Genomic DNA, 24,608 nt, shown 5'->3' on the forward strand with positions numbered 1-24,608 from the left:
CTATGACCTCTACTCTTCTTTCTGTTTCATTCTCTTCATTCATTAGCTCCTCAAAGTACTCCTTCCATCTTCCCATCACACTCTCCTTACTTGTTAGAACATTACCATTGCTATCTTTAACAAGCCTAACCTGTTGCACATCCTTCCCATCCTGATCCCTCTGTCTTGACAATTGGTAAAAGTCCTTCTCACCTTTTTTTAGTGTCCAGCCTCCCATACAACTCATAATACATTTTTGGGGGGAAATATGTGTTGACTACAGCCATTTCCATTCTCTTGGCAAAATCCACCACCATCTGTCCTTCCTGGTTTTTTTCCTTGACACCAAACCTACCCATCACTTCCTGATCCCCTCTGTTTCCTTCACCAACATGTCCATTCAGGTCTGCTCTGATCACTACTCTCTCCTCCCTGGGAATACTCTCTATCACTTCTTTCAGATCCTTCCTAAATGTATTTCTTCTCCACATCACATCCAACCTGTGGAGCATAACCACTGACAATGTTTAGCATCAGACCTTCTACTTCTACCTTCAGGGACATCACCATATCTGACACTGTTTTCACCTCCACTACATTATTTGACAACTCCTCCTTCAGGACCACCCCTACTTCATTTCTCTTTCTATCCACACCATGGTAAAACAGTTAGAACTCTACTCCAATGCTGCGAGCCTTGCTACACTTCCACTTGGTCTCTTGGACACAAAAAAACATCTACCTTCCTTCTCTGCATCATGTCAGGCAGCTCTCTACCTTTGCTTCTCATTGTTCCCACATTTAGCCTTGCAACCCTCAGTTCTACATTCTTGACTTTCCTATTCTCCCTCTGTCTCCTGACACATTTCCCTCCTCGTGGTCTTCAACTAACTACAATTTTCGTTGGCACCGTTTGTCAACAGCACCGGTAGTGGTTGTTGTTAACCCGGGCCTCGACCGATCCAGTATGGTTTCACTTTTATGAACTCGCATTATAATTTTGGCAAGAGTGATTTTCATCAGATGCCCTTCCTGACACAACCCTCACCATTTACCCGGGCTTGGGACCAGCACAACAGATACACTGGCTTGTGCTCTCTCTAGGCCTTTTTTTTTTCTTTTTTGCTCTGAATTGTTGTTGCATTATATAAAAAAAACACAATTTAATTTAATAGGCTAATTTCAGTCTTTATCTATTTTTTTTAACCAATATTTTGTCTACCAATTAGAAACACTTTTTGGTTATTACATTATATTTTATATTTATCACATTCATAACTTTTCATTTAGGTCAGTCCTAAAATTGGCAACTGATGCAGTATTTTTCAACATTTACCCATCATTGTAGATTTAAAATATATATATATATATCTCTGAAGCACATGCAGCATTACTTTTGCTAAATATCACTGTAATAGTTTTCTCCTTGGCTTCACAGATTTGCAAGCATGGATGAAGACTGGAAGCACATCTGGACAAGTACTTTATTCTGACACGGCATGTGATACTTCTCCTTTTTTATAATTATATGTCAAATGCCTTTTGAACTTCCAAACTCAAGTCAACATATAAAGTAGAAAAATAATCACTCAGGCAAAGAGACTCGGTCCTGTCAACACTAATTTCATTTAATCGAAAACTGAATTTGTTGTGTTTGGCAGTAAAACGCGAAGCAACGGCTTTGCACGTTGTTGTTCTTTTTTACAATTTGGTTTCCTTTCCACAACCTGACCATATGAAAATCCAACACTCCTGTCAGAATAAAAGCTCAAGTGAATGTTGAATTGAAAATCTTTTTTTAAAAGAAATAAAACATGTCAGCTTACCCATAATAACTACGGTAGTTTAATCCTTTTTAGTCTTGGATGTGCAACACAGTTTTTATTGTTATAAAAACACATATAATAGTTATATTAAAGCCAAGTTTTTTTGCAGACAAGGTTTTTATTTTGTAATAAAAAAAGAATCTTCCCTGAAAGCTACGGAGGAAAGGCAGACATATGTTTTGTGGGTTTAACTTGTCAGAGTGTTGGTGCCCTTTCTTGACCTCACCAACAAATCTGATGATTTAGCTGTCACGATGGTCAAATTGGCAAATTACTAAAACGTTGTTTCACTTTTGCACAAATATATTATATTTATTATATTGTACATTATAACTGATAATTTCTGATAAAAAAAAAACTGTTTTATAATTGAATACATGATTCAGAAATTTTACAAAGTCTGTAATGTTCTGACTCTGTCCGACTCCCCAGACCGACAACATCAACATGTGGGTGGAAAAGTTGAAACACTCACACCTGCCTCCACCCTCATTTGCTCCACTCTGGGCACCTTGTGCAAGGCCCTTAACCCCACCATTTGCTCCCAAACAGGTCTCTCTTGAAAATGAGTTATCTTGACTCAATGAGACTATCTGTATAAATAAAGGTTAAATTAAAAAAAAGTATATATAAAAAAAAACCCATTGTATTTTAGTGTATGCTGGGTATTTACAGTGTAAATAATGTCATCCTGATGATAACAAAAGGTTTGTAGTCTCAGTTTCTTTTCTTTATTTATTGTTGTAAAATTAGTAAAACAATAGCACAAAAACACAAATCTGCAGAAAAGCTTAAGCCAGATGACAATTAGAGCTAGATTAGATGCAAAGGACAAAAAGATTTCCCTGCACCGCCAAAACTCCACATTTTTAATGATATTTAATAATCCCAATGCAAACAGTGATGTCAGGAGGTTTGGGAATACAAATCATTATTTAAGGTTAATAGCAAGGCTTGTGAGTTATCTTGATGAATAGTCGTATTTCACAGTCGGGATGAGGGATTTGATTTTCACTGAAACTAAAAACAGATGTACTCCTCAGCTGACATACTGCAGGCTGAAAGTGGGATATGAAGCCAAAACCAGTTGCAGTGAAAAGTCTTGCCTTTTCCCTAGAATATTCCTCAGGGGTTACAGCAAAAGCATGCACACACTTGCATATTAAGGCACTAATTTCTAAACATTTCACCATTTCCTCATTTGAATTTATTTCAAATAACTCGTTCCACAATCTGAGATTAGAGAACCTGAACCCACAACTAATTTCCCTGCTGTACTCAGTGAGTAACTTAATTACACACAACCACATGGAGTAGAAGGACTCCTACGTCCGTATGCTCTTTGTGGACTTCACGTCTGCCTTCAATACCACAATCCCCCAAACCCTGATGGACAAACTACTCACACTAGGACTAAGCCCCTCCATTTGCAACTGAGTCCTAGACTTTTTAACAAACAGACCACAGTTAGTGAGGATCCACAACTTTTCCTCCTCCACCATAACCCTCAGCACTGGCTCTCCTCAGGGATGTGTGCTGAGCCCTCTCCTATTCACTCTGCTCACATATGATTGTGCAGCTACCCATCCAGGCTGTCATATTGTAAAGTTTGCAGATGATAGAGCAGTGGTGGGATGCATCACAAACAATGATGAGTCCAGCTACAGGCAGGAAGTGGAACACCTGGAGAGCTGGTGCAAAGAGAATAACCTTCACATCAATGTGAAGAAGACAAAAGAGATGATTGTGGACTTCAAAAGGAACAAACACACCTACACCCCCCTGAAAATAAGAGGATCTGTGGTGGAAGTGGTCTCCAGCTACAAGTACTTGGGTGTGCACCTGAATGACAACCTCAGTTGGGGCAACAACACCACCAGCCTGATCAAGAAAGCTCATCAGAGACTCTACTTCTTCAGGCAGTTGAGACAAGCTGGTCTGGGAAGCTCAGTCCTCACCTCCTTCTACAGGTGTGCAGTGGAGAGCCTCCTGTGCTCCAGCATCAACGTGTGGCATGGAGGCTGCACAGCTGCAGAAAGAAAAGCTTTGCAGAGAGTGGTGAAGGCTGCACAGAAGTCTGTTGGAGTCAGTCTCCCCACCATCACAGACATCTACACCTCCAGATACAGGAAGAGAGCCACCTGCATCATGAAGGACCCCACACACCCAGCACACACACTTTTTGCCCTGCTCCCCTCAGGAAGGAGGTTAAGGAGCATTAAGTGTAGAACCACTAGACTGAGGAACAGCTTCTACCCTGAGGCTGTTAGACTCATGAATCTCTAACTAGAATAATCACTGTGAAAAACCATATCATGTTGCTGCTGATCTGTTTCATGTTGCTCCTGATCTGTTTCATGTTGCTGCTGATCTGTTTCATGTTGCTCCTGATCTGTTTCATGTTGCTGTTGATCTGTTTCACGTTGCTCCTGATCTGTTTCATGTTGATGTGTTCATGCGTGCTCAATTGCTCACACAGACTCATGCTCATGCTGCTGTTCGGCGTAATGTTTTTATGCTACTAGTGCTTAGTGTATATTTAGTTGATGTTTTTCTTAGTTCATAGCTTAGATCCTATTACTATTTTTCTTTTACATTTTATTGTTGGATGCAACTGGGACCCTGTGTACACAATTTCGTTCCACCACATGTACCACATGGAGTGTGAATGACAACTAAAGAACCTTGAATCCTTGAATACACATGCAACTACCCCTACATGGGTTACATGTAGTATTTTACAGAGACATAAACATGCATCTTCTTGTGTGACATGACTGAGGAAGAAAATAATAAATATGCAAAACAGAGCTGAATATTCATACAAGGTAAGAGGTTAACCAAGCAGGAACTTGGCCAATCGGTTTATAAAACGATAATTTAACCAGAAAATCAGTTTAGATGGTAAGTCGTACAAAATGACACACAATTATATACTGAAAATATATTTTAGTCTATGTACTTCCAGTATATTGGTAAATATAACATATCTTTTTAGTTGACACAAAGCTCCAGCCCTTCAGGAGTTACCCATGACTGTTAAAGTAGTTGAACTTTACAGAAAACTAAACCTAGATTCAAGGGCGTCAGAAGCATCCGTAATGTGTGTGTGTGTGTGTGGGGGGGGGGGGGGGGGGACACACTGATGTGTGTAGGTGTGTGTGTGCGCGTGCAAAAAAAAGTGTACACTAGTGTACAAAAAAGCAGCATTTCACCTAGATTTCCCTTAATTCCACATATTTAAAACATGTTTCTCACCAAGTTTGTGTAAATTCAGCTGTGGGTTTTAAAGACATTTCAACTTTAATACACTTTAATACAGAGCATCAGGTCGGCACTAGTTGTGTTTATAGAGAAATAAAAAACATCCCCACTGGACTTTTTTACTTGTGTTCAACAGTACTCATCTAAATGATGTTTCTCATGAAGCTTGAAGACAATAAGGTGTGGGGTTTTAAAGACATTTCAACTTTAATGCACCTGAACACACAGCGTCTCTTACACCTGCAGCGTCTTAAAGCGTCACAGTTACTGCTAAGCTAACATGCTACAGATGTAGCGCTCCTCCCGCATCCTCCCCCCGGTCAACTGCCATGAACGTTTTTTTTATGGGTGGGGGACATGTCCCCTTCACATATAATGGTTGCGACGCCTATGCCTAGATTTAAAAAAAAATGGCAGCTTCTAACAATGCATGTCTCAAAGTTCCTTAAAGAGATACTTAAGCTTGAATTAAATATTTTTTAGACATCAGGGGTTTATCTGAAACAACAGCAGTAATAAACATGACAAAAGGTAATGTGAACGGTGTCAGAGATAACTGTTTAGGGAGTTTTAAAGCCTATTACATAGCTTATAAAATCAAATAAATTATAAATAAGTAGAAATAAGTAGAAATTAAATACTTGAAATAAAGCTCACAATAAAAACTTGTCTACCCAAAACTTTGATTGTGGAAGTTTGCTTTGCTGAAAAGACCCGACTTTCACAACATTAAAAAACTAAGGAACGGCAAAATAATTATTATGTCTTGGATGACTGAGAATATTCACCGGTTTATACAGAAAATAAGAGGAGGACAAAACACAATGTAAATGAAAGCAGTGACTGGTATCAGACTTAAATTCTGTAATGTGTTATATATATATATTTTTTTTTTTTTAACAATGTGTATTTAAAAAAAGAGTCATTAAATGCAGCATCATCAGAGCAAAAGCACAATTTCTGGTTTACAGATCACTTGACTTAATGTAGCTCCATGTAGCTTGTGAAAAAATTGACAATAGCATCAATCATTTTGTCAGCTGTGAGGAAAACATCTTAATTTTGGTTGAAACTGTACCTGACATAGAATTCTACAAGGTGCCAAAACATGAGTAAACATTCTTGAACATTTAGCTTTTCTAAGGGGTGCCCCAAGGCATTGTGTTGAGACTCCTCATCTATGCACAGTTTCAGGTATTTTCATACATGCATGTATCACTAATTTTTGCCGAATTACTGCATCGTGCCTGCAATAATAACGTATTTTGGTAAAAATAGCCGCATGAATCACATTCAAGTTTCTGACGCTAGCCTACAGGGTCTGCACCCCAATGTCTGACCTAAGTAAGACTTCATGTCAACCATTGTGTTCCTCCCTAGAACTTTGTGTTTAAGTGTTTATTAACACTTGATATTTTTTTTCCATCACTTGTAGCCTGCTTTGGATAAAAATGTTGTCAAAATAAATAAATATCAAGATAAAAGTTTTGCTAAAACCAAATCTTGGAGAAAAATAAATCTTGCATGCACAGAGTTTCTCATTTTGCTTTCTTGCTCTTCTTTTTGTTCTTTTCACAGTGGAAACATTGAGTCAGCCAAAAACCTCATGTGATTTTATTTGGTTACCACAGTTTACTATGCTGCCTCTCAAAAATAGCTCTCAGAACTAGGCTACACTTACAAGCACACACACGCCACATGAACTGACCCTGGCTTTGTTATACTACAGCTTTTTTTTCCTTCTACATGCCACTTTGCAAACTTCCACAAATTCCACACATTTTCTGACTATAATTTTTTTAAACACAATAACTAAATGCAACTTAAACAAAATATACTGTACAATTGAAACCTTGTGATGGATTTGTGACCTGTCCAGAATGTACTCTTTCTTTAAACAATTTGGGGAGGCCCAGATAATGATGTCATGGCTCTGGAAGCTTTTCATAGGTTAGTTAACAACACTTAAGTTAATTGGAAGTACGACTGCGGATACATTTTAAGGCACACCTCTAAAACACTGCTTGTACATCATAGGAAAAGAAAAAGAAAAGAAGGGGGCACGTTTTGTGTTTCAAAGATGGTTGTGTTTTGTTGCAAAATGTTTGTATCAACCCTGAAACAAAAGCTAAAGACCTTGTGAAGATGCCGCTAAAGCTCATAACAGATTGTCATTATCTACAGTGAAAGAATCCTGTTCTGACATGGGCTGAAAGGCCTCGTAGCATGGAAAAAGCTTTACAATGAATACAAGATAATAATATATATATATTTTTTTTAAATATTACCGTTTACAAATGCACAAAGGGACAAAAACCTTGGTATTTTTTGGAGATGCCCTATGGTCTGATGAAGCTAAAATTCAACTGTTTGGCCAAAAATACTCCAAGTACATTTGGAGAAAAGAATGGGAACCTTGGTTCTACCAAGAAAAATTCCTTGATTTGCCAAACTAAGATTGCTCTGACTGCTGTCAACCACAGGTAAGATAATGACTGCTCATACATAATTCACACAGAGCCTCAACTGTTTCTTTCTTAGGTTTCTTAATTTTTTAATTTTATTATAATTAATTTTTTGCTACAGTAACAATGTTCAGTCACGTCATCTGGACGGTTTCGTTTTTGCTGAGATGTTTCGTCCTTCATCCAAAGAACTTCTTCAGTCCGAGGAGCAACAAACAAACTAGAGTCTCACAAGCACCAACTCCCATTGTGGAAAAAAACAAAAAAAAAAAAACCAGTTTGCTGGTGATGAGATGGTTTCTGGGGCCCACCCTCTCCCCCATCAACTCCTCTAAGGCAGCCATGCCAAAATGGTTTAAAACACTAAAGTGCATGTTCAATAATCCAGGAACAAATCCAACAATGTTCAGTCACGTCATCTGGATGGTTTCTTTTTGGAAGCTCAGCAAAAAAAGAAAACGTCCAGACGACCTGACTGAACATCGCTGGATTTGTTCCTGGATTATTGAGCATGAACTTTGGTGTTTTGCTACAGTAACTAAAAGAAACAAAATTTGGATATTAATTCAAACAAGCATTCAGCAAAACAATAGCAGGCTCCAAATTGGCAGTACATTTTTAAATCAAACGTCAATTCTACTGCTGTACAACTATGAGATTTAAGTACATAGTCTTGCTCCTGTTTTGTATTTTACTTCAAATACACACAAAAAACAGCCAACCAGTGACACCCTACTGGTCCACAATATTCCTCAGGGTTATTTTTGTCTTTAGGACAAAAGGTTTTATGTCTTACTGACAGATTGTGCGTTGACGGTTGTGTGAGTGTGCTTGTGTGTGTTTGGTCAGGATAATTAGACCTTGCGATTTGCTCCCTGAGAGTCCTTTAACCACAGGGTTAAGGCATAATGAAACTACACTGTCACAGACACTAAGCTGACACACCACACACAAATGGGCACGTTCACCGAGCTGAGCACATTTACAGATGTTTGAAAACAAACACACACAAAAAGCTCATGAACTTGTGTAAATGATTAACAGAGAGAGCAATAGGGAGGGATTCAGAAACAAATGTGAGCGCAAGAACAAGTACAAATGTAAGCATAAGAATTGATTTTTAAAAATATGATCCATTCAACTTTTTCAATCAAAAAAGTAACCTTTTGTCTACGTTTTGAGTAGTTTTATCTATTCTCTAGCATCAAAATGCCGTATGAAAAGTAGACATTTTGACTCAGCCACCTGTGTAGCTGAGTCATATGAGTAAAGCTTTGGCAGTCTGAAACGCTGCAAGTCTGCCTTAAATTTCAGCCAATAAAACTGAACTAAGCTCTTCTGTCAACAGCACAAAAAAAACTCAGCCAACAGTTCAACAGTAAATCAACAAAGGGTAGTAAGGTATTCCTGTGAATCATTCTAAAGCCTGATAACACAAGTTCACCTGGTAAATAATGTCTTTAATGGTGAGTTATCATAAAGCAGTGCCTTCGGGCTTGTTTAATATTTTACAAGGAAAGAAAGTTATTCATTTTATAGTTCATATTTTTCCTTCCCAACTTTGTACAATCCAGAACAGTTAAGCTCAAAGGGATATCACTTTTTTTAAAGTGGGGTTGTATGTAGCTCCTCTGAGCAGTCAGTGTCTTATCTGCAATAGACAGGCATCAGAGTGTTAGTTTAGAGAATATGAGGAAAATTTTTTATTCAGGAGTAAAGCTTGTAACTTCATTAAGGAGATCCCATTTAGGAAGCAGTTTTTTTTTTATTTAAACAAGTCAAATCTCAAATGTTTTACAGAACTTTAAGCAAACACTATGTTGTGGATTGTAACACTCCCATGAAGTCCATTTTGCAACTTGTGTATCGTATAAACATGCCAGCAGACAAATGACTAGGTTCCAGCATGGTCTGATGTCTGATGAAAAAGTGACACTGGGTAAAAGTTTACACTAAAACATTCACTTGAACCTTGATGAATTTTTAAAAGCCTAATATGGAAACAATTCCTTCTTGAATAGGCCTTCCTCTCATTAGTGGTAAGCTTGAGTCTCTTATAGTTAAAAGTCTCTTGTGATTCTGCAAACTGAGGTCCCTCTCCGGTTTAATGCTGGCAGGATACTACGAACTATTCATAACAACCACAACAACTTACTTCAAAAGTATTTCAACTATCTCTTTATAAAGCATGAAACATTACCACACTGAACAGTTTCCTGATGCATGCTGCAAGGAGTGCTGCCATTAGGCTTCACTCTCGAGATCATGATTATTGTGTGGTTTGAACACAAAGTGCAGACAGACACGGGGAACTAGAAGGGTAAGGTAAGAATAATATTTATTAACAAGAAACTAAAAGGCTGATGTGACAGCATAACTTACATACATGGACTAGGAGACACGGAGGGAGACAGAACATGAACGCCATGATAGAACAATCTACGGAAAAATAAGAAGATACAAAGATGCAGAATATATAGGAACAATAATGATAGACAATAAAGAACAACTGGGTGTGATTGAGATAGAGGACGACTGTGAAAGGAGCTGGAAAACAGAGGGATCACAAATTACAAATACACACCAATCCTCTCAGTACTCCTCCTCTAAGGACAGCTCTTGATGCCCCAAAATCATTCTATTTAACTCGGGTTGGATTGGGGGGGGGGAAGGGGGGGGAGAGAACAGTATGGAGGGCACAAGAAAATACAAAGGGAAAACCAAAAAAATGGATAAAACATAACCCAGGAACCAAGTACCCAGAGAACACAAAGAGTTCAGGTGAATGATCAGGAGGTCATCCAAGTCAACACAAAAAGTTCAGATGGATGGCCAGGAGACCATCCAGCATGGGACAGAAGTTCAGACGGATGGCCAGAAGACCATCCACTGAGGGACAAGAGTTTAGGTGTACAACCAGGAGACTATCCAGCGCAGGACAAGAGTTCAGGCAGACGGGCAGGAGACCGTTTGGAATGAGGCAAGAGTTTGGGCGGACAGCCTGGCAACAGTTCATAACTGGCTAGAGATGTCACCCTGGAGCCCCTCGAGATCAGTAGAACAATCGGTAGGCACACCAGATGGCGACCAATTATGATGGAAACAGTGACATATACAAAAAAGAACCAGTGAAGAAGGATACAGAGGCAGACACAAACTAGGGATCAGTCGTGATGAATGTGGCAACAGAAACTGAACCAGTGACGAGAGCAGCAGACAGCAAACCAGGGGAGTGAACTACAGATGGCGAACCAGGAGAGAGAGCCGGAGGCGGCAAACCATTGAGAAGAGTCACAGATGGCGAACCAACAATGAGATATGCACCAGGCAAACCAGCAATGAGATCTGCAGCAGATGATGAAACCAGTGGGCTACAATGGGTGTAACAACCACAGGGGCTGCAGCAGGCAAAGCTACCAGAGGGACTATAGTGGGCGTAGCTACAACAGGGGCTGCAGTGGGTGCAGAGACCACAGGGACTGCAGCAGGTGTAGCTATGACATGGGCTGCAGCAGGTAAAGCTACCACAGGGGTTGCAGTGGGCGAAGAGACCACAGGGACAGCAGTGGATGAAGAAACCACAGGGACAGCCGTGGGCGTAGCTACCACAGGGGCTGCAGCAGGTGTAGAGACCACAGGGGCTGCAGTGGGTATAAGGACCTCAATGGCTGTAGAAGTCAGAGACCACAGGGGCTGCGGCAAGCAATGGAACCGGGGGGCTGCAGCAAGCGTGAAGTCCACTTGAGGCTTGGATCCCAAAGGAAGCTTGGGACCCACAGGAGATTTGGGACCCACAGGATGCTTGGGACCCTCAAGAGACTTGGGACCCACAAGAGGCTTGTGACCCACAAAAGCTTGGGACCCACAAGAAGCTTGGGACCCACAGGATATGAGGTGGAAGAGTGAGAGGCATCTTCCAGGACCCTCTCAGAAGAAGAGTGAGAGGCATCTTCCAAGACCCTTGTGGGGACACAGGAAAGAGGTGGGCCATGGTCCCCGACATCCACAGAGACACAGGAAGGAGGTGGGTGGTTGACCCCGGCATCCATGGAGACACAAGAAGTAGGTGGTCCATCTTCCCTGACACTCATGGAGACTCAGGAAGTAGGTGAGTCATCTTCCCTGACACCCATGGAGACACAGGAAGTAGGATCATCGTCCCCGACACCCCTAGAGACACAGGGAGTTGCTAGCAGAACAGGAAAAATTGGCCGCAGCACAGGAAACACTGGTGGCAGCACGGGAAATGCTGGTCGTGGCACAGGACACACTGGCAGTGGTACAGGACATTCTTGTGGTGGTACAGGACATCCTGGTGGCAGCAGCACAGGACACGCTGGTGGAGAGAAGGCTTGAGTCTGCCGTCTGCCCCTCCTGCAGTGGTGGTGTGAGCTAGGACCAAGGGCAAACCAGACCACATCATCGGGCTCTGGATCTTCCTCTAATGGCCACTCAGAGAACTCAAGAGGTGAGTGGGATGGAGGACAGCGAGTAGCTGCAGAGCCACGAGACACTGGAGGCAAGTGAGGAGGTGGAGAAGGAAAAAGCAGGCTTGAAAGTCAGGCAGGTTCCTCGAAGCTGAGACTTCCTCCTCTCCTATTCCTCAATCAAAAGAGGTGAGGGCAAGATTTCTATCTCCGGGCTGCGGTGTCTTCGTCTCTGGGCAGGTTCAATCCGGAAGCTGCTCCACCGAATGGTGGACCGTGCCTCATGCGCCCACTCTCTCTTTTGCTGGGCAGTCTTGTTTGCTTCGCAGGTCAGAAATTCAAACAATGTAATCAGTAGAGCTGGGCAATATAGACCAAAATTAATATCTCAATATTTTTAGGATAAATATACGGTATACGATATACATCTCAATATGTTTTTGTTTCCATAAAGTAATAAATAAAAATATATTTCTGAGTCAAAGCTTTGTCCCAGACAAAGGCACATGTATTAATAACATCTGTAACTGTACAAAATAAATGTTTTAAAATAAACTATTTACATATATTAAAGTTTGCTTTTTAGTCATTTATTTACATATATTAAATAATAATCCTCTTCAGCTGGGGGGAAGCTGTGGCTGAGAGGCTAGAGCAGTCATCCTTCAATGGGAGAGTTGGGGATTCGATTCCACTAGGAGTCACATGCTGAAGTGTCCCTGAGCAAGACACTGAACCCTTCCAATGTGTGTCCCATCGGTCTATGAATGTGATAAAGCTCTGATTATTCTTTGTATTGATCTAGTAGAGTGCTGTATGAATGGGTAAATGAGGGCACAGGTTGCAGTGTAAAGTGCTTTGAGTGTCTTGATAAGATAGAAAGGTGCTATATAAGTACAGTCCATTCAGCTGCTTCGCCTACATGTTAGTAAGCATATGTGAACTGCAGCTGCAGGTCCGAGTGTTTTTTTAGCCTCCTTCCCTGAAATAAACCACGGGTCAGAACTCATTTAGCCGTGATGTACCTTATGAGAGGAAAGGTGAGAGGTGGCGACATTAATAAATCAGCAGCTTATCATATCGCTAAGACACGGTTCCAGTCTCAGCTGCAGAACAAAACGGCTAAAGCGTTAGCCGACTTGTTAGCTGCTAAGGACTGTGTCCTTAGCGATATGATAATCTGCTGATTTATTAATGTCACGGTGCCACCTCTCACCCTTCCTCTCATAAGGCACATCACGGCTAAATAAGTTCTGACCTGTGGTTTATTTCAAGAAAGGAGACTAAAAAAAACACTCAAACCTGAAGCTGCAGTTCACGCACGCTTCGTATTCCACTCCGCTGTTTTAAATGGTGAAAAAGATTCGTAGTTCTGATCTTTCGTCAGGACTGTTTTCAGAATTGTCTACAGAATCATCTTTCTGCCCCTCATCTGACAATTTAAATCCAAACCATTTTGTTCATTAACTAAGCTGCTGTTTCTCCCGTCTTCACTTGTTGTGCTAATCGTCCCGCCTACCTCCTGGAGAAGCAGGAAGGAGGGGAGCGTGGCTGAGGGCTGTGTGTTTATGTTCAAGGAAGGAGACAGAGGGGGCTGCGTGGGAGAAAGAAGACAGCATGAGGATTTCCAAGTATAAAACTATCATTTTATATCAATATAGTCTCCACTTATATTGAAAAAAAATGATATCAATATTTTTAAAATATCAATATATCGCCCAGCTTTAGTAATCTGTCTGCTTGGTTCAGCTGTGGATTCTACCATGATTCTGGTGTGGTTTGAACCCAGAGTGCAGACAGATGCGCGGAAATTGAAGATAAGGTAAGAACAAAATTTATTAACAAGAAACCAAAAGGCTGACGTGGCAGCAAAACTTAGGTACATGGACAAGGAGACACGGAGGGAGACAGCACATGAACGCCTTGACAGAACATCCCATGGACAAATAAGAAGACACAAAGATGCAGAATATGTAGGAACACTTCATGGGACATCCACTCATAAACTTCTGATACACAAGAAAACCATTATTTCCCTGGAACTGAGAAAACTTGTCACACCAGCAGTGAGAACTTGAGCTGATAGACCTAGTTAACTGCTTGATGATGGGGAAACCATTGTGGCTTGAACCAAATCCTTGGTTTTCTAAAATATTTAACTTTTTAGTCAAGAGCAGAAGTTGGTTCAGATCTTGCTATAACAGTTTGTGCTATAACTGATCAAAATAAACTAATTGTTCTTATGTGTTTTTTTTTTCAGCAGCAAAGAAAAATAAGAAATGTTTCTTTATTCCAATGATTAATAAAAAAAATGTTTTAAATGATTTGCAGCTGACGTTGTGTGTCTAGTGTGACACCTGATCAGAAAAAAAGGAACAAGTCTCCACGTTCCTCTTTTCAATGCCTCTTCTTTGCTCCAAAGCTAGAACGAATATGCACACACACACACACACACACACACACAAGTTTGTCTTTAAATCTCTATAGGAACTTAGCATTGACTTCCATTCATTTTTCATTCATTTCTATAGCCTAACCCTGACCCTTATCCTAAACCTAACCATTACCAGTAGGGGTGCACCAATTTCAATTTTCTGACCGATCACCGATTTCTAAAAAGTCTGACCTGCCGATTCCGATTTTGGCCAATACTGATTTTGTTTTATAAGCGACACTGTCAGGTGTTATAAGGTCACAATGCACCTTCAATTTTCCAATATTATTTTGTTGAAAAACATACCCTTGAACAATATTCTAGAAACAATACAAACTTGTTTTAACTGGCCATGAGGTAGCGCTCTGAAATATAAATGAAGTTCAGGCAATTGTTCAAACCCCCAAAAAATCAGCAAAATCGTTTTGGTCTATTTCCGATTTCCCAAAATTAAGGAAATTTAGCGGTGCACCCCTAATTACCAGTACATACCTAACCCTAAACCTAACCCATCCTCAATTCACAACTTAGTCCTAACCCTTAACCCACCAACGGTACATCTTCTTATGGGCTTTGGGCCCTATTAGGAGCAGCTGGTCCTCACAGTGTAGTATGTATTGGAAAAATGGGCCTTACAAGGTAACAAATACAAAGACACACACACTCTCACACACACTGGATAATTCTGCTAGCTACACAGTTCAAAGAAGGTTTGCCCTGAAGACACACAGACACAGAAAGACGCTCCTGATTTTCTTTGCATGTGTGTGAGTAGGTGATGAGTCAAAGCTTCAGCCCTTATCTTTCTCACGTCCCCACCCTGTTGCCCCTGTGATCACTGACTGCTGGAATCACAGAAGCAGGGTGGAAAAGCTGGCTTGCTTTACTCTTATCACATACTGAGTACAAGCTCAGGAAATCTTTCACATATGGAGCAAATCAAACTCTTCCTGAAGTAAGTGCCGAGTAATTACACTCCTATATATTACAGTAAAAACATGTTGGCGTTTTTTGTCTTGCATTTAGCTAATCATGCTTTTGTTGTTATTTAGTGTGACATACCAGTGCTGTTTATTGCTAATTAAATGTATTAACATTGCTGGAACAGTCCTTTTATTATTATTTGCTCAGTGTCAGTAACATGGAAGTACAGCACAAGAGCAGAATGTTTCTACTGGTGCTGATTAGCTTCAACCTAAATGTCCCTGTTGATATTGTACCTGTGAAAGTGAGAGAGACCCATTTCCTTACATTATTTACTATTTATGTGGAAGTGACGAGTAAATCCCATGAGCTATGGACGTTAAGAGGAAGAGAGCAGCGCTAACTTTAGTTTATATTTGTGTGAAAATCTGAACTCTTGAAGCAGAGAGACAAAGACTGTGCCTACTACCAAAAAGATAGAAGACGAATGTACATAAAACAACTTATCAAAAAGTAAGGGCGACCATAGGAATACAACAAAACATATATTTTAACTAATACTATTTTGGATTATGTCCTTAAATTGAACAAACTGAGAGCTTAAAGTCCCAGAGGAAAAGTCTGTAAGTTCCCACCTGGCATTTCAACATGTAAACTTTGACCCAGCATCATGATGCATCTACAGTACGTATCTTTGCACAGATAAGTGATGAATCTGATAGCATGCGACTATGATGCAGAAGTCCTAAAAGCTTTTCAATGGCATATACCGTACATATGAATAGCTTAATCCTCCCTGAAATGAGATGGTCTAAATGGTGCATGCTCAACAGAGCTGTGTTAACAAAGAAGAGGGTAGCAGTAAACATGGCTGCAGCATGGTGTAGATTATAAAACAGCAGCTACGTTTGGCTGTGTGACAATAAGTCAGCATAAAGCTGGCATTGAGAAACACAATATTTATGAATGCTGGCAGTGTTTCCGCTGCCATTATACAAGCGGGGCGCCCCGCCCTGTCAACAGAACTGAGCGCCCCGTTTACCGAACCCCACCCACCTGTTGGCACTGACGTAACGCTAAACTAGCGGCTCGCAATGCAGGTGTGCTAGCTAAAAAGCTAAAGGCAGCCTGCTGAACCCTCGCGCTGAACGCACCCCCACCACTCGAAAACTGTCGGTACAACAGCGCACGGCTCAGATGTGTGTCTGTCTCTTCGAATCCCCCACCCCCCCTCCAAAAAAAGGTTGGTTCAGACAGCGCGTGGCTGAGATGTGTCCTTGTCTCTCCTCTCACACACCCTGCTCTAAAACTGTTGGTTTAAACAGTGCGCTGCGCAGCTTAGGACGTATCTCCATCCGTAACCGCCCCCACCCCGGACAAAAATCACGGCCGAGATGAGCGCCCCCGCCATGGCAAGTTAGGGGAAACACTGGCTGGTGTTTTATAAACTAAGAATATGGGCCTTAAATGTTATTAACATAAGGAAATGGTCACAATGATTCTGAATTGGCTTCAAAGTTTTGCTATTGTTGGGTGCAACTGGGACCCATGTACATAATTTCATCCCACCTCCTGTACCTACGGTGGCCTTAAGGTGTAAACGAACAACATTTGAAAAAACAAAATTACATTTGAAAAAAACACAAGAAAAACAACAAAATCACAACAACAGTTGAAAAATGGAATTACATTTGAAAAAAAACGGAATGACATTTGAAAATTCAGAATTACATTAAGCCCAACAGGAAGTTTTTATTTTTATTTTTTACTTTATTAACAGCATAAAACTGAACAACAGAACAATATACAGTACACACGATGGAGATACAGTTAAAAGGATAGCCTGCTAACTGTATCTCCGTTGTGTGTGTACTGTATATTGTTCTGTTGTTCGATTTTATGCTGTTAATAAAGTAAAAAAAAAAAAACTTCCATCCATCCATTCATTATCTTTTACCCGCTTATTCCATTTTTTGGGTCATGGGATCGCCGGTGCCCATGTCCAGCGATCACTGTGCGAGGGGCGAGGTACACTCTGGACAGGTCGTAGGTCCATCACAGGGACACACAGAGACAAACGAGACAAACAACCATTCACTCTCTCACTCACACCTAGGGACAATTTAGAGTTACCAATCAGCCTAACATGCATGTTTTTGGTCTGTGGGAGGAAATCGGAGTACACAGACAAAACCCACGCATTCACGGAGAGAACATGCAAACTCCACCCAGAGAGGCCCCTGGACTGGGATTTGAGCCGGGAACCTCGCTGAGAGGCAGCAGCTCTACCAGTTGCACCACCGTGCTGCCCCAAACGTTATTCCATTTTTTCAAACGTAATTCCTTTTTTTCAAATGTAATTCTATATATTTTTTTTTTCTTCTAATGTGATTCGGGCCACTTCCGCTTTGGCTTAATCTAATTCTGTTTTTTTTCTAATGTAATTCCGTTTTTTTCAAAAATTTTGTTGTGATTTTGTTGTTTTTTCAAATGTTGCTCATTTACTGTACACCTTAGAGCCACTGTATCTACCACATGTGGTGAGAACGACCATAAACCGCCCTTAACTTGAACTTGAAAGTTCTTTTGGCATTAAAGACTATCTGAAAAATCTGATCCGAAGGGCTTCTGGTGGGGTTTTGGCTAAAAGATGTGTTGTTTTAACAAAATGCAAATGCAAGGAGACAAAAAGGTTAACTCTCTTCCTGTTTGCAGCTCGTCAGTAACCCTGACAATAAATAAAAATGGGGAAGCGCATTTCAGACGCATCAAACTGCTGATATGCATATTTGAAGCTTCATACCTGTTCGTCTTTTGAAGCTTTTGAAGCTCTTCACAAGGACATAAAAGCCATGCCGAGCATTTTCTTGCCTTTTATTTTTCAACCCACTTTACTGGTGAGATTAAAGTGAATTTGAACAAGCTCAGACTTTCATCCCTCTTCCCTGATCCAGTCCGCCCTTTGATAGTAAATAAAACTGTGATGATGCAACATGCCGAAATGTTGCCAAGCAAGCAGGAAGCCAATAGGAAATGTATCTTACTGCAGCAACACAACTTCATAATTGCACCATTAGGAGGTTTTATACTCAAACTGGTAATGAAATCATAACAAGGAACTGTCATTGAAACAGAAGCTGTGTTAGTCGTCCTATATTGGACCACTCACAAAACAGTTTGTTTAGGGGGAATAAAGGAGAGCTGAATTTCGGAGAAAAATGCATCGTGCTAGCACAGATTGGTAAAACTCCACCGTAGTGATATGGCACTAAATGAGGGTGTAGTGAGGAGTTTGCTTTCAACATCAGCAAACAACTTGCTCCGTATCTTTGTCTGCCAGCCAGGAAATAAGCTGCTTACCAGCTGCAGCTCAGGCAGAGCAAACAAGCTGTGATTTAAAAATGTGAGCAGTCAGTGGATGTCTTGGGTTTAACCACATTTAAACAGCCGTTTTGTATAGGTTTGGGCTTTGCGTCTTTCCAATTGCTAGAAACCAGCTGAAGGCTTTGCAGAGGAAACATCTCTTCCTATTCCACTGATGGAGCTTTTACAGCCCACGATTGGAGTCAAAGCAGTGATGTTTTTGCCAGTTTTATGTGTGTGTGCATTAGTTTGTATGTAGCATTAATTGTTTCAATAGTTAAAATGGACAAATGTGTGATTGTATAACAGCTTGATCACATATTTTCTTTAATGACTGACCCTTAAGAGTAGAAGTCTATTGTACTCGTCTCCAATTGACCGGAGTTGGCGTCCAAATGCTTCTGCCTCCATGGCCCCCACTGCGTTTCTCGCCCGAGTGCTAGAGGGGTTGGGAGAGCTTCCTGCAACAGAAAGTTAAATCTTTTTTGTCAATATGATCCAATAGGTGTGTGTGCAGCACATAGTGTAATGGATATTTGTAGATATGTGGAATATTTCACTGGATCATTAGACTTTAGGTTGACTCAGCTATGATTCACCAAGGGAAATATTACAAAAGATTTATCAAACAGGATTTATGGTTGAGAGTTGAGACTGGTTCAACTTTAGTTTTCACATGTTTTAAAAATCACTTTACAATAGCAGAAACCAAAAAAGGGAACTAAAATCAGTGGACATTTTGCAAGGTTTTGTAGCGAGGTCCTGAATTTCAGCATTTTGAATTTATGCTAACTTTGGGAGAAGTAGGGACTTTGTTAGATTTGACCCTACTGACTTTATTTGCCGCTATAACAATGTCACATAATAAAATCAACAAAAATGCATATCTGAGAAGAGAAGCTGGTCAAATAAAAGGAGGTGCATCCTTTTGTTTACAGTGTTAAATAAATGTGTTCAGTTCATATTTTACACAAAAGAATGGATATTGCAAAAATGAAAATATTTACATATACAGTGGTGCTTGAGCGTTTGTGAATCTTTTAGAATTTTCTGCATAAATATGACCTAAAACATCATAAGATTTTCACACAGTTCTTAAAAGTACAGGTCCTTCTAAAAAATTAGCATATTGTGATAAAGGTCATTATTTTCCATAATGTAATGATAAAAATGAAAGTTTCATATATTTCAGATTCATTGCACACCAACTGAAATATTTCAGGTCTTTAATTGTTTTAATACTGATGATTATGGCATACAGCTCATGAAAACCCAAAATGCCTGTCCCAAAAAATTAGCATATTATGAAAAGTTTCTCTAAACAAGCTATTAACCTAACCATCTGAATCAACGACATAACTCTAAACACCTGCAAAAGATTCCTGAGGCTTTTAAAAACTCCCAGCCTTGTTCATTACTCAAAACCGCAATCATGGGTAAGACTGCCGACCTGACTGCTGTCCAGAAGGCCATCATTGACACCCTCAAGCAAGAGGGCAAGACACAGAAAGAAATTGCTGAACGAATAGGCTGTTCCCAGAGTGCTGTATCAAGGCACCTCAGTGGGAAGTCTGTGGGAAGGGAAAAGTGTGGCAGAAAACGCTGCACAACAAGAAGAGGTGACCGGACCCTGAGGAGGATTGTGGAGAAGGGTCGATTCCAGACCTTGGGGGATCTGCGGAAGCAGTGGACTGAGTCTGGAGTAGAAACATCCAGAGCCACCGTGCACAGGCGTGTGCAGGAAATGGGCTACAGGTGCCGCATTCCCCAGGTCAAGCCACTCTTGAACAAGAGACTGCGTCAGAAGCATCTCGCCTGGGACTGCTGCTGAGTGGTCCAAAGTTATGTTCTCTGATTACAGTAAATTTTGCATTTCCTTTGGAAATCAAGGTCCCAGAGTCTGGAGGAAGAGAGGAGACACAGAATTCACATTGCTTGAGGTCCAGTGTCAAGTTTCCACAGTCACTGGGGTGCCATGTCATCTGCTGGTGTTGGTCCACTGTGTTTTATCAAGGGCAGGGTCAATGCAGCTAGCTATCAGGAGATTTTGGAGCACTTCATGCTTCCATCTGCTGAAAAGCTTTATGGAGATGAAGATTTCATTTTTCAGCACGACCTGGCACCTGCTCACAGTGCCAAAACCACTGGTAAATGGTTTACTGACCATGGTATTACTGTGCTCAATTGGCCTGCCAACTCTCCTGACCTGAACCCCATAGAGAACCTGTGGGATATTGTGAAGAGAAAGTTGAGAGACACAAGACCCAACACTCTGGATGAGCTTAAGGCCGCTATCAAAGCATCCTGGGCCTCCATAACACCTCAGCAGTGCCACAGGCTGATTGCCTCCATGCCACGCCGCATTGAAGCAGTCATTCATGCAAAAGGATTCCCGACCAAGTATTGAGTGCATAACTGAACATGATTATTTGAAGGTTGGCGTTTTTGTATTAAAAACACTTGTCTTTCATTGGTGGGATGAAATATGCTAATTTTTTGGGACAGGCATTTTGGGTTTTCATGAGCTGTATGCCATAATCATCAGTATTAAAACAATTAAAGACCTGAAATATTTCAGTTGGTGTGCAATGAATCTAAAATATATGAAAGTTTCATTTTTATCATTACATTATGGAAAATAATGACCTTTATCACAATATGCTAATTTTTTGAGAAAGACCTGTAGATAAAGAGGACCCATTTAAACAAATGATACAAAAATATTTTACTTGGTCATTTATTTATTGATAAAACTGTGAACCTGTAGGATTAACAGTGAATACGAAGGTGGAATTAGAGTCAGACCAAAATAGAACTTTTTGGTTTAAATGAAAAGTGTTCTGTTTGGAGAAAGAACAGCAATACATTCATACATAAGAACCTTATCCCTTCTGTGAAACATGGTGATGGAGGTATCATTGTTTGGGCCTGTTTTGCTGCATCTGGGCCAGGAAGGCTTGCCATCATTGATGGATGAATTCTGATTTGTCCATGAACTGAACCTCAAGAGAAGTTGGATCATGCAGCAACACAATGACCCTAAGCACACAAGTGGTTATACCAAAAAATGGTTCAAGAAGAATAAAGTTTGTGTTTTTGGAATGGCCAAGTCAAAGTCCTGACCTTAATCCAATCCAAAAGTTGTGGAAGGATCTGAAGCGAGCAGTTAATGTGAGGAAACCACAAACATCCCAGAGTTGAAGCTGTTTGCAGAGAGTGGTGAAGGCTGCACAGAAGTCTGTTGGAGTCAGCCTCCCCACCATCACAGACATCTACACCTCCAGATGCAGGAAGAGAGCCACCTGCATCATGAAGGACCCCACTCACCCAGCACACACACTCTTTGCCCCGCTCCCCTCAGGCAGGAGGTTAAGGAGCATTAAGTGTAGAACCACTAGACTGAGGAACAGCTTCTACCCTGAGGCTGTTAGACTCATGAACCTCTGTGAAAAATCACATTGATCATTCAACCTTTATTTATACAGGTTAATCCCACTGAGCCTCGGGGACTCATTTACAAGAAAGACCAGACGATAATGTTGCTGCTGATCTATTTCATGCTGCTGTGTTACCAGAAACATTTAATTGCAGATATTTGGGAGGGGGGGTTACACCAGATACTGAAAGCAAAGGTTCACATACTTTTTCAACTCACAAATATGTAATACTGGATCATGTTCCTCAATAAATAATTGATCAAGTATAAAATTTTTGTTTCATCTGTTTAACTGGGTTCTCTTTATCTACTTTTAGGACTTGCGTAAAAATCTGGTGACGTTTTAGGTCATATTTATACAGAAATATAGAAAATTATAAAGAGTTCCCAAACTTACAAGCGCCACTTTATACGCTTCTCCCTGGTATCATGACACACAGTCCTCCAGCTGACCGATCGTTATGTATAAATGTGTGTTTTTGTGGTCCATCTGATAGAATTTGTGTCTGAAGTACAGTATGACTTACTGATCTTCACTTATGACTCATTCGCACCTTTCTATAACCCAGACTTAATATCGCTAACATCCTCCAATATTGAAATGACAAATATGGCAACGCATCCACCAGATAGACGCCTGCTCACATGACATGGTCAAACTGAAACAATCCATGACCCATTTCTAAACTCTCTGTGTGGGCTGCTGTCAATACAAGATGTTCAGTACTTTTTCACATATTTCATATGAATAATTTGTGTGGTTGTACGTGTCAGAAGCAACTATAGTTACACAATCATGTGCATAAATTTCTAATCTATAAACCAATTTTTTTCTAAGTCAGACAATATGAAAACAGCTGCTGACTAATATTCTGTTTGATGATGCCACAAGGTGGAAAAATTCAAGAGAAAAGCCATTAAAAGATGTTCAATTCTTCAAGACGGAAAATAAAACAGATTACTGTACATTCTCTGTGGTTGCAGCTGAACAGTTTGAGTGTTTGTCTTAAATTTGAACAATGAACGTCTCAACATAATCTACTTTTATGCTATCAGTGATAAGGTTTTATTTTGTTTAGGGGAAACCAGAATTTAACTTTACTTTAATTATACACACTGACGTGTGTTTTCTTCTTGCTGCAGGAGGAGGAAGTTCTGTCACAGTGCACATAAACAACAAGAAGATAAACTGATCCTCCTCCAAGAGCTCACTTCACATACAACACAAACAGGGAAAGAGCACGTTGCCCCCCGTGTCTGCTGTTATCTGCTCAACGGCTTTAAAGATGAAGCAGATTTCCTGAGATGCAACGTCTGTGTCTTTCTAAAGAACTTCAGACCTATTTTGACTTAATGAATGACTCGTATACACTCTTACGATACTTATCTCGTCTGTCTGGCTACACTGAAAGAGAGCACAAGAGAACACAAGGCAATCAGGGAAGCCAAACACTTCTATTATCTTACAAGGCAGAACAACTCCATACAACGATTAGAAGATGCTGGTACATCTGGAAGTTTTATTTCAAACTGTGGATTACTGCTTTGATTAAACAACATTGTCCAAAGACTATAAAAACACAAATAGATTAGCGGTTTTGGCTAACACGATTTCAACACAGACAATTAAATTCAAATATAACTACTGTAGTTTTCGGACTATAAGTCACTCTTTTTTTTTCATAGTTTGACCAGTCCTGTGATGTATAGACGGAAGCGACTTATATACATTTTTATTTTCCCATTCATGATGCAATTTTTGACTGACACGTTAAATGTGAACTCATTCATACTGACATGAGCCAAAGAGTAAACATTACCATTTGCAGCCATGAGAGGGCCCTCTAGGCTTTTGACAACTACAGTAGTCCCTCGTTTATCACGGTGGATCTGTACTCTGAAGCCCCGAGATAAGTGAAACACCACGAAGTAGGAATAGTAGTACAAGTAGTAGTTAATTTTAGTATTTATATTGTATATATATTGCTATTACTACTCTGCTGCCATCAAGTGGCTGAAAATGGTACTGCTCAAAATAAAATTTCAGTGAGAATGAAAACGGTCATATCTCAGCCAAAAAATGGTTTATAAATATGGGGGAAAAAAATCCATAAATATGTTGCTTTGGCCTATATTGAGCTTCTTACCCCCTACATCCCTTCTTGCAATCTCAGATCCTTAAATCTGTTGTTACTTTCCACTCCCAGAGCTCGACTGGTGACAGAAGGAGGGAGGGCTTTTATGGTCAGGGCTCATAATTTGTGGAATTTCTTTCTTTTTTATGTTGTTAATTTAATTGATTTGGTATACTTTTGTGTTTCTGATGTAATTTATGATGTTTTAATTGATTAATGTGAAGCACTTTGTAACATTTGTTTGAAAGGTGCTATACAAATAAAGTATTATTAGTAATTATTACTATTATTATTATTATTATTATTATTATTATTATTATTATTATTATTATTATTATTATTATTATTATTATTA

The 24,608-nt window shown here is 40.2% G+C and overlaps 1 protein-coding gene across 1 annotated transcript in view; it reads right to left on the bottom strand.

Moving 5' to 3' along the window:
- LOC119419572 overlaps positions 1-24,608 on the bottom strand; it is a 42,000-nt gene that overhangs the window by 7,072 nt on the left and 10,320 nt on the right. Inside the window, exon 3 of the mRNA XM_037686921.1 lies at positions 19,022-19,143. Coding sequence (XP_037542849.1) covers positions 19,022-19,143 — 122 coding nt within the window. The remainder of the gene's footprint in view (positions 1-19,021; positions 19,144-24,608) is intronic.

Source organism: Nematolebias whitei, chromosome 1, assembly GCF_014905685.2.
Source record: "Nematolebias whitei isolate Nwh7 chromosome 1, NemWhi1, whole genome shotgun sequence".
Lineage (NCBI taxonomy): Eukaryota > Metazoa > Chordata > Actinopteri > Cyprinodontiformes > Rivulidae > Nematolebias > Nematolebias whitei.